The sequence below is a fragment of the Sinocyclocheilus rhinocerous genome, unplaced genomic scaffold, assembly GCF_001515625.1.
Source record: "Sinocyclocheilus rhinocerous isolate Xijiao unplaced genomic scaffold, SAMN03320098_v1.1 scaffold1763, whole genome shotgun sequence".
In the NCBI taxonomy this organism is placed as follows: domain Eukaryota; kingdom Metazoa; phylum Chordata; class Actinopteri; order Cypriniformes; family Cyprinidae; genus Sinocyclocheilus; species Sinocyclocheilus rhinocerous.
In genome coordinates this window covers 525,389-536,978 of record NW_015640500.1, presented here as the reverse complement: position 1 = coordinate 536,978, position 11,590 = coordinate 525,389, and the positions used below count along the sequence as shown (strand labels likewise).

At 34.3% G+C, this 11,590-nt stretch overlaps 2 protein-coding genes across 2 annotated transcripts in view; both read left to right on the top strand.

Annotated features, from left to right (window-relative positions):
- Positions 1-2,616, top strand: part of LOC107753316 (HEAT repeat-containing protein 1-like) — a 27,495-nt gene extending 24,879 nt beyond the window's left edge. The window contains exons 31-33 of the mRNA XM_016569449.1: positions 370-528; positions 1,834-1,942; positions 2,133-2,616. Coding sequence (XP_016424935.1) covers positions 370-528; positions 1,834-1,942; positions 2,133-2,221 — 357 coding nt within the window. The 3' untranslated portion in view covers positions 2,222-2,616. The remainder of the gene's footprint in view (positions 1-369; positions 529-1,833; positions 1,943-2,132) is intronic.
- Positions 2,617-5,554: 2,938 nt separating this feature from the next.
- On the top strand, positions 5,555-10,712 carry LOC107753315 (arginase-1). Its single transcript, XM_016569448.1, has 8 exons — positions 5,555-5,793; positions 5,938-6,010; positions 8,203-8,377; positions 8,474-8,633; positions 9,391-9,485; positions 9,577-9,681; positions 9,753-9,889; positions 10,288-10,712. Exons 1-8 carry the CDS (start codon positions 5,689-5,691, stop codon positions 10,449-10,451), a joined length of 1,014 nt encoding a protein of 337 aa, XP_016424934.1. The 5' UTR covers positions 5,555-5,688; the 3' UTR covers positions 10,452-10,712.
- The last annotated feature ends 878 nt before the right edge of the window (positions 10,713-11,590 follow it).

The window sequence follows — 11,590 nt, the reverse complement described above, 5'->3', positions numbered from 1 at the left end:
AGATATCTTTTAAAATTCTGGCAGTTTAATGCCTACAAAAACGGCTGGTAGGGACTACAACAAGTTACTTCCCGGGTGCGTGATATCACAAACCCAGATAAACCCTGCCCTCGCGAAAAGGCAGCAAAGGGGAGCAGGGGGCATGCTGCGCTGCTTTAAACAATCAAGCCTAGAAAAAACCCAGTGAACCACCCCTTTAATTTGTTAAAACTAAAAAATGTTTGGAAACTTAGGTTTTATTACCTTTTGCATGTTTACACCATTTGACTTTTTTATAGTTGTTCGATCAAAACTGTGTATTATATTAATGGTGTAAAAGTTTTTCCTGTCATTGTGGTGTCTAATAAATGTGTTTTTATGTGTGTGAAGTTGGAGAACATGCTAGGAGGTGACGAGATCTACAAGACCCACATTACCAAGCATTTGGTGCCCTGTATTGCCCAGTTTGCTGTTGCCTTGGGAGATGACTCCCAGTGGAAAGTTCTCAATTATCAGATTCTGCTCAAGACACGACACAGTTCACCTAAGGTACACAAATGCTAAATTAAGAGGTATAAACATACAGAGATAGAGCTGAAGTGATGTTCCAGTGTATGTGGCACCCAGAGTTGAGTATAATGCGTTACATAGTAACGCGTTACTGTATTCTAATTACTTTTTCTAATAACACAGTAATGTAATGCATTACATTTTAAATTTGTCATTTGATTTAAGTTACTAATGTCAATAAAATTACTTTATTTAAAATTACTTTAATTTCAAATGCAGTATTAAGAAAAAATATCAACTAAAATCACCTAATTCATAGTTGTTGCTTGAATCTGCAGCGCAAGGTTACCATAGAAACGTAAGTGGTTTGCCATTGATTAGCGTTGTGACACTTTTTTTTATTTATTTGATATACAACAAAGGAATTGTAATTGTATTTTCTGTAGGGAACTGATTTCTAGTGACGGTTATATTTCTTAACTGTAATATGTTAGTGAAGGGAGACAGCTGGCGAGCCACGTCATTTTTGTCAATGAGCCACAGCCTCCCGACCACTGTGGTAAATGAAAACCAGTGTGCAAAGAGAGCAGTGTTCATTCAAAAACACTGATTGTAGAATTACAGTTTGATAGGCAAATTTATTGATTTAATTTGTTCATCTGTGTGGGTTAATTTACTAATTCTAAATCTATATATTGTACCGTACTGTGCATGACCTGTCAGGGATGTGATTTTTCCATATTTTTCGACCTGAGGCATGTCCCACGTGAGTTGCGTTGCAACTTGAGGCTGTGGGTGAAATACCCTTAGCATCTCAGCCAGGATCCAAAATTAACACTCGACAAGTGCCAAATAAGAGTAAAAATTTGTGTTGCTGAGTATATGAAACAGTGATACTCGCCAGCCAATCACTGGCCACATGCTTCAGAGTGAAGGGCGACATTGTATCATCATGATCCGCAGATTTGAGGTCTCCCAGATGTTTTAACATTTAAAAGAAAAGAAATGAAGGCAGGTATAAATATTAATAGGCTATTGTAATTTTATTGTTTTTCTGTACAATAAAATTATTATTATTTTTATGTAGTGGTATTGAAATTGAAAAAAACAGTTTTTTAATTTTACTTGTTTATAGCTGATCGCACGTCTGATTATGTGAATGTCCTGCATTATGAAGATCAGAGTTTGTGGGAATGATTCAAATTAGTGCCCATTAGTTCAAATTAGTGCCCATAATCTCTTCATTTTAGGCCTCGCTCTAATATGTGGATTGATTTCTCTTTGCCTACATTTATTTTAAACACAGAAGTGAAAATAAATGACCATGTTTGCCTTTTTGTTCAGGTGCGTTTCTCTGCACTTGTCATGTTGCTGGAGTTGGCAAGCAAGCTGAGGGAGAACTACATGGTTCTTCTGCCAGAGACTATCCCATTTCTGGCTGAGCTTATGGAGGGTAAGAACATTACGTCAATATTTAATCAAATGGGAACACATGATTCTGTAACTAAAGTACACTGTGTTACCTAGTGTTATCTTTGTTGTTGCTAGTGTTAGTCTTGTTGCATTTTAAGAACACTTAAATCTGTTTCTTTAACAGTCAGAAATATTCCAGAATTCCGAATTTCTTCCTCCTTGTTTTACAGATGAATGTGAGGAAGTGGAGCAGCAGGTGCAGAAGGTCATTCATGAAATGGAGACTATCCTCGGTGAACCACTGCAAAGCTACTTTTAATTCCACCCGGGACTGATTTCACACCATCACAGGCGCTTCTTACACCCTTTAAGTGTGCATTCATTATCCGTGTATAATATTTAGTGATGAACTGTATTAATTACTGTATTAATTACTAATATTTAGTCAGTCTGCCCACCAGTTCCACCTGTACACCTTCTAACTGACTGACAGCTTGGCCACTACCTTTGTGTCCATGTATATGTAAATGTAAAAAGCCACAAATCACTGGATACCACATGCTTTTGACAGTAGGGTTATATAAAAACGACACGCATGATGTTTAAATGTCTGTTTTTAAAAATGAAATGGTTTTATATAGAATTTTCGAATGCATACTGATGTACCTCTCTGGAATCTGAACATCATAAAAAGATGAGTCTGGAAAATGTGAATTTGTGTTTGGTTGAGAAAAATGTCAAGGTTGAAATGAAAGAAGGCGCCCTAAAGAGAACAGGCCAGAAAATGGAGCGCAGCTGGAAGAAAATAAAACTAGAAGTATTTCGAATATTGTGTAGAAGGATAAGTGTTTCTGCCTGTAGAAAGACCTTAAGAGCTATTAGATTGGCTTGCTTTTTGACTCTTCTAGAAGAAAACAAACACAACTACAGGTGTTTATTTGATACAGTGGCTAAATTAACGTGAAATAGAGCTTCAACAAGTTCAGACATTTCCCAACAGCACAGCGAGAAACAGAACTGAGAAACAATTGAATTCCTCCTTTGCTGTAGGAGAGGAAGAACTGTCTAAATTTGTTAAAACATCCAAATCAACAACATGTATGTTAGATATGTACCTATACCTACTAAACTGCTGAAAGAGATTTTCCCAGAATTCATTGATCCTCTTCTTAACATTATTAATTCATCATTGTCATCAGGATATGTCCCAGAAAATTTCAAGCTAATATAATAGTTATTAAACCTCTCGTTAAAAAAAAACACAACTTGAGCCTAGAGAATTAATTAACTACAGACAGATCTTGAATGTCCGTTTTTTTCAGAAATTCTAGGAAAGGCAGAATCAACGTAATTGTGTATCTGCAAGGATTTCCAGTTGGGATTTATACCAAATCATAGTACTGCTTTCATTAGAGTTACAAATGACTTGATCTTATCAACCAATTGTGTTTGCATCTCAAAAAGTCTTAGATCTTTGAGTTCAGCTCATGAAAAATGGGGGCAAAAACAAAAGTGTTGCGTTTATAATTTTGTTCAGTGTAGTATTACTGGACCTCACTGCATTTGACACTATCCACCAAAAAAATTATGTTGCCATTAGTGAAATTGCGTGGCATAGTTCAAATTGTACTTAACTGACAATTATCATTTTGTAGCAGTAAATGAAAAGGTATCATATCAATCACCCCGTACATGCTACCCTTGGGAGATATCATTAGAAAACATGGCATTAGCTTTCACTGTTTTGCTCATATTACTCAGCTCTATATTTGTGCACAGCCTAACAAATCACAAAATATACCAATTCACAAAACTAATAGAATACATAATTGATATTAAAAAATTGGATGAGTAGTAATTTCCCATTACTAAATCCTAATGCTCATACTAAAAAAAAGATATTTCTGTCATGACAACTCTCGGAGGGATTGGCATGGTAATGTACATGACAATGTTAATGTATTTGGTATTGGCGGAATAGATCTGCTACGCTGCTGCTGATGCTGCGGCAGAGCAAGTACCGAGACTTGCTACTGCCAATACATCCACAACATGCTGCTGTGAGCATGTAAGAAATATTGCTGCTGCAAATATAACATACATGAAATAACCCCCATATAGCATAAATTAATCACCTCGTAGCAGATCTATACAGGTGGAGCTGGGGAAGGTGGAGGGTTTCTGAAGCAACTGCTACGGCAAGCCCTAGTCATATATTTGAATGCTGAGCAGTGAGCTCATTGGCTACCGATACAGGAGATAACCAATCAGCTGTGCCATGTGATAATAATGTCATTAGGTCAGATTGAGTTCGACCTATCGGACTGCGCCATCTAGAGTTTCATGCCAGAACTCTGTATATATATTGGGCCTCTGCATGCAATATACTCTTTAACACTCAATGGTGGACCTGCACCTAGTGATGACCACAACAGCCCTGAATGTTAGTGGAAACCATGACAACTAGACAATCCCAAGAGACTGATCCCCTGTAAAGACCTCATCGTCACGACAGCCATCGGCACAGATCCTCAGCAAAGGCCACAAGAACCAGACAAGTCCTCTGCACAGCCCCTGTAGACAGCTTCAGCTACTCCACCATGTGATGTATCGCAATTTTCAAGCAGAAGGAGAAGGATGAATGTCCTTTGTTTTTTTCTCTCTCTCTCTCCATTTCTGTCACCGACGGAGTTTGGGCTCCTTGCCACTGTCACCTCTGGCTTGCTTAGTTGGGGGCACTTCATATTCAGCAATATTATTAAATTGACTGTACTGACACTATTGGATGAGAACTGAACTGAGCTGGATTATGACATTATTGTCTGCAACAGGGCTGCTTTACAGCTGAATTTATCTCATTTCATAACTGATAATATACAGTTTTTGAACTAAAATTAATCAACACTGAACTGGTCTCAGCTGAACAATGACACTTGTTTTGGGTTTTTTTTTTAAGAGCTGCTTAACAGCAGAATTGATCTCTGCATCATTGAATCAATATTTTCCTTTTAATCCTTGTAAATCTACTTTGAAACAATCTGTATTGTATAAAGCACTATATAAAGGTGACTTGACTTCACATGCAAGTATTGAGTAAAGAGTAATGAACAAATAACATGAACATGGACTTTTTATTCAATATCAGGTTTTTAAGAATAAATTTACAGATTTTTATGAGCGCATAAAAAAAGCTAAAGAATTGGGGAAAACAGTCAGCTACCCAAAAATATATGAAAACGTAAATATAAAAAAAAAAAAACTTTCAATAATTGTTAAACATTAACTAATAATAACATTTATATGGCTACAGTTAACTAAAACTAAAACCATAAAATAACTGTTGTTACTTGAAATAAAAAAAACCTTAACAAATAAAATATTTGAAAAAAAATTATTGTTTAACTTGATGTACTATAAAAACTAAAACTGAAATTATATATATTATTATATATATATAGCCTAATATAAATAAGTGTAATTTCTTGATCCTCAACAGACGTTTATATTTTCATGTGCTTTTTATGTTGAGTTTAAATTCATTCAAATTCATGAATTGAGTTTAAATGAATTCCACTTCGTATGCAAATTAGGCGATGGTGTCATCTAAAATCAGTTATTCCCCATTTACTTTCCTTGGACAAAACAGAAAAGAAACCCCAGGTTAAGACAGAAGAGCGCGAGCAGCCCAATCACTGTCACCGCACAGCGTGTCGTCACACGTCCTGTAATCTGCTTTGATTTTAGAGCCGCTTACTCCAGACTGCCGCTGGATACATTGTAACAGTGATGAAGAGCTTCAGCGGATTACGAGCCGCTTTTCACATATTCAGAAGAGACCTCCATCATCATCACTGTGTGGGAATAATAGGTGCACCTTTCTCTAAAGGACAGGTGAGATATAAAGCCCCAAAACACGTCCTCGTCTCTTTTAAAATAATGATATTCACGTATTAAAAATAAGATGTTTGCATAAAAATCCCTGCATGGTGCAGTATGGTAGTGGTCCAGTGCTCATGTTATTGACTGTGACTGCAGCAGAGGGATGGTGTGCAGAGAGGAGCGGACCTCATTCGAGCTGCTGGATTGGTGCAGAAATTTAAAGAGGAAGGTACCACTACTAACACCTCCTGATATTTACACTGCTTTTATTTACACTATTACCGATATTTACACCCTATGTCACATAATTATACATTGTACTGAATAAAATTAAGAACATTTACTTATTATAGAGTTAGGGTTAGGATTAGGACTTTGTTTAGGGTTGCATATAATTAAGCGTAATTTCTTGCTATTACAATAGTAAGTACATGCAACAAGGACACTGTAAAATAAAGTGTTACTATAATTTTTATATAGGCTATGCTATTTCATATTCAGAAACATTAATTGTATATGTATAATAACTTATATGGTTACACTTTATATTAAGGAGTCCTTGTTGCGCTTGCCTCAAACGGGGGCTTACAATGAATTACAAAGATACATATATATACTTCATGGGATGTTTGTGTTTTAAAAAATGTAAAAATTTGATTAAATGTGGTTAAAATGGATGAAAATATGAAATTGTGACTAGCTATAGCATCTAAAAATATAGACTGTACAGTATATGAATTCATTTAAACTTTAACCTAAATCTTGATGTAAAAATGGTAATTTGTTATTTGTCAACTAGCCATTACACAATACCTGCAACTGCTAATGTGTATTTTAAGGTCAGGTAAACATGCAATTGTTATTTATCATTGCCATTTTTGTAAAAATTGTCTTTATTTGATCTGTCTAACTGTCTGTTGTTGCATAAATGTTTTATAACTTTAAACAAACAGCTAGAGGGACTGATGCCATGCAAGGACAGTAGATCAGTGCTGCCATGTGTGGTTTTTATATATTTACCTAAGATGCGATCTCATAGGAGCAGTAACACTGACGTTGCACCATTCCCCTTTTTGTGTGTATTTGTGTGCAATATTGTGGATTGAGTTCTGTTACTGAATAAGAGTGAAGCGTGTATTTGCACAAACAAACCCAGTAATGTTTAATGCTGTTACTTCAAAACTTGAGTTGACGATAGAACAGAGAACTCTATAGGTCTTTAAAGTTAAATCAGTGACAGACTGGCTAAAATGAGTGATTTATTTAAAGATTCATTCCAAGATTTTTGACATATTTGAAGGATACTTTCAACAGCGTTCATTCAATAACTGAATAGCACACTCCCTAAGTGAACGTTCAGTTTTGTTTTGTTTTTTAACAGCTGTTTAACAGCAGAATTGATCTCTATTTGCATAATTGTATCAATATTTTCCTTTTTATCCTTGTAAATCTACTTTGAAACAATCTGTATTGTATAAAGCACTGTATAAATAAAGGTGACTTGACTTCACATGCAATGGGGTCACTGCACAGTGTACTTGTTAGTGTAATTATATAATCAAGTATTGAGTAAAGAGTAATGAACAAATAACATGAACATGGACTTATTATTCAATATCAGTCTCCAGCCTTCCAGTTTTTTTTTAACCTTTTAAATAATATATAATATTTTTATTATAGATAGTATTATATAATATTAATTGTTTTATTCTATTATTAAATATGTATAATTATATTAACATTTTCCTCTTCACTTCAAAATATAAAGAATAAAGAGGTGAGAGAGAAACACTTCCACAAACTCTCAACCTCATGCCACACTTTTCCAGTTCAGAAGAAATGGATGAAATGAACGGATGAATAATAATAATAATAATAACCGTACTCTAATTCTACCTTCTTTGTTATTGTAATATGATAAATTAATTGATATTTCTTTTTCTTTATATTTTTGGTGTAATAATGCTTAGGCAATATTGTATGTACACACAATCATGCCAATAAAGTATTTTAAATATATTAAAAAGGGAATGGAAAAATGAATGGTAACTCAAACCTTATGCTGTGCTTCAAAACAATATATTGTGGATATATGTTTAGTGAATGACTTACATTTTGGTGTGTTCTTCACATAAATCATAAGATTTGCGGAAACATAGTGCATAAGTCATTTTGGAGCCCAACAGCCAACACATTAAAAAAATTGTATGTATGTATTTAAGCCAATCTTTCGTGTTTCATTTATTTATGAGTGACAAATATCCATCACATTAAAACTGTGTAATCCAAATGGATGGAAACTTTATATTGTAATGATTGTATGTATGGAAAAGAATGGTCAGTACACTTTTCCTTTCGTGTTCCGTGCTAAAACTATCGTTATGTGTAAATGATGACAGAAAGCCCTTTGTCCCTCTCCAGGTTGTGTAGTGAAGGATTATGGGAATCTGACTTTTGAGGACGTTCCCAATGATGAGCCAGTTGGCAGGCTGAAGACTCCGAGAGCAGTCGGCCGTGCCAATGAGCTGCTCGCAGGAGCTGTGCAGAAGGTCAAGAGCGATGGAAACACTTGTGTGATGCTGGGAGGAGATCACAGGTCATCGTGTGCTTTCACTTCTGTTCAATTTCATATTTGGAAGCAGGAAATCATTATTGAACCTATTCTCAGAAATGGGTTTGCTGGTTTTTACAGCTTGGCGATTGGTTCGATCTCTGGTCATGCCGCCTCAAGACATGAGTTGAGTATTTTATGGGTGGATGCACATGCAGACATCAACACACCTTCAACCACGCCAACGGGAAACATTCACGGCCAACCGCTGTCGTACCTCATCCATGAACTGCACTCAAAGGTGACTGATGGTCTTGAATCATTTCAGCACCTTTGTTAATGTTTGCGTAATACGTTACACAGTTATTACGTTACTGTCAGTCTCATCACCAAAAAAAAAAAAACTCCTAAAGAGCTGTTCAACTGTAACATCCTGACCATGCATGGCTCATAACTAATAAACATCAACAACTTACTTCATAGAAACATTCATAGAAAATTTCATAAAACTCTCAGAAAAACATATCAATGTCCTTTAAAAAAAAATTTTTTAATTATTTTGCTTTGTGACATTACTTTTATGCACCAATTAAAACATTTATCCTTAAATTCCCATTAACATAATATCAAAAAAATTTTTTTTTTTTTGGCAATTGCTAGTAATTCATGATTCTCATTAGATTCTCATTACTTATTCTCATTATTTTCATTCTAATAGTCAATATTTATATAAATCAAATTATATATATATATATATATATATAATTTGATCACATTACAATAATGAAAATGAGACTTTGGATTATGTTAATAAGAATGTATGTAGGAAATCAGCTTATTCTGCAAGAAAAGATACAAAAACTTCAACAGTGGTAAAATAGATTTTTATTCCTTTTTAGCAAAATATAATTTCCTGTTAATATATTCTATTCCTGTTTGCTTTTTAGGTAAAATATTACTATAAATAGGTTCCTGTCCTTTAGCTTTACTTGAGACAACATTTTATGATTTGAAACATTGATAATATTTTGTACATTTTTTCCCCTAATGTTTCTTAGATTCCCATAATTCCAAATTTTTCATGGTTAAAACCTTGTGTAGCAGCTAAGGACATTGTCTACATTGGGCTCAGAGATGTGGACCCGGGAGAACAGTAAGTTTGTAGATTCTACAAAATCATACATGCATCATATAACTATTTCAAGATTCTTTTTGAAGTTCAAATCATACTTTTTACGTCACAGTTATATCCTGAAGTACCTTGGAATCAAAGCCTTCTCCATGACAGAAGTCGATCGGCTTGGAATAGCAAAAGTCATGGAGCAGACATGCGATCACATGTTTTCAAAGTAAGTGTGTGACTTATTTTCTATTTACCATGAGCTAATATTGTATTGAGGAAACAATCTTTCTGGATCAGGGTGAAAAAACCCATCCACCTCAGTTTTGACATTGATGCACTGGACCCATCAGTGTCACCTGCAACAGGCACACCTGTAGCGGGAGGCCTGACCTACAGAGAGGGGATCTACATCACTGAACACATCTGTCAGACAGGTGAGAACATGAGGATATGTAGATCTGTCATTGGAAAGAGATTTCTAAAACTTCCAGGCTAATAAGCCGGCAGCTGTTTGGCCTTTCTGGCCCACTTTGCCACTTAACAAATGTGTTAGCTCCCCCTTGTGTCAGTTTCAAAACCTACCAACAACCCAGTTAATAAATAAAAATATAGTAGAAAACATCAGTACAATAAGTGTTTAACTACTTTTGTGTGCATCTCAGTAAAGTGAATTTAATAAATCGACATGATTCTCTCTAGAGTGCACCCTAGATCAGCTATTAAAAGCCATAGCCAAAAGCCAAATGCTAAATATACAAATTTCATTATCATAATCCTTCGTGGTCTTTGTTTGGCATGTTGATATGAATGTATGTTCTCGACTTCCCTCCAGGACTTCTCTCTGCTGTAGACATGGTGGAAGTGAACCCAAAGCAGGGCAAAACAGAAGACGAAATTAAATCAACAGTAAATGCTGCTGTGGATCTGTTATTGGGCTGCTTCGGACGGGTCCGTGAGGGGTCTCATGATCCAGATTACAAAATCCCAAATTTATAAATCACAGGCTTTATTATTATTTATATATATATATATATATATATATATACTTATTGTCATCATTTTTAAGCCATCAATCCATTCTGAATTTAAAAAGAATTTAAAATTGTAATTCCCATTTATTTTATTCCTGTATAAAAATTAATTCCAAAGATGATTATACAACAGTATACCGCATGTGCAGAAAGTACAAAGCTGTACATAAAGTACGATTGTGTTTTTGTTTTGTTTTTTTCAGATGCAACATCATTTTAATTAAAAGGCCATTGTTGGCAAGTAAATAAGACAAAATAAAAATATATTTAAAAATGTTTTCCAAAAGTTTTTTTTTTACACCAGTGACAAATCATTTTATTGGAAAAAAAATGTCATTTATTTTTCTATGATATTAATAATAGTGTCTGACACTATAATAGAAATGTAACACCTGTCAACCACTTTACTAAAACAAGGGTTTGACATTTTGCTGGTTATGTGTGGATTTATAAGAAAAACACACACAAAAAAGTAAAGTAGATAATAGATTATAAGACTAGCACAGAACATCTTCAGTTTGCCTGGTATCAACACAGTAAAGCTGTTCACAGACTAAATTACAGGCTTTATTTTTGTTATTTTGGCTCTTTGTTCTATTATTTTTACTTGATGTCATCAAGTAGGCCATGTTGAATTTAAAAACTGAATTATAATTCAGCTGTACATAAAGTATGTTTTTCCAGAGGCAACATTATTACAATAAAAAAAACATTGTTGTAGGTTAACAATAAAGAACTAAAACTAGAACTATAAAGTAAAATTATATTTAAAAACAATCAAAATGTTTTCCACTAAATTCATACAAGATGCAAATTTTAATCATTTTTGAAGAAAAAAATATTTTTTTGTTATTTTTCTATTATATTAATTATTGTGTCTCTGGCACTCCGTCACCTACTCAGTTATCAATCAGCCACTGCACTAAAACATTAAAAACTATTTGCACTTTCTTATTTACTTTTAAATGTGAATATAAATTGTCAAAATTAAACCATTAATTTTTTTTACTTTTGGAATGCAAATGATGGAGGGTGTAAAAATCACTAGTACGTTTTGGGACCTTGCCACAATTTTTGTGATCATTTCCAAAGAGATGGTGAAAC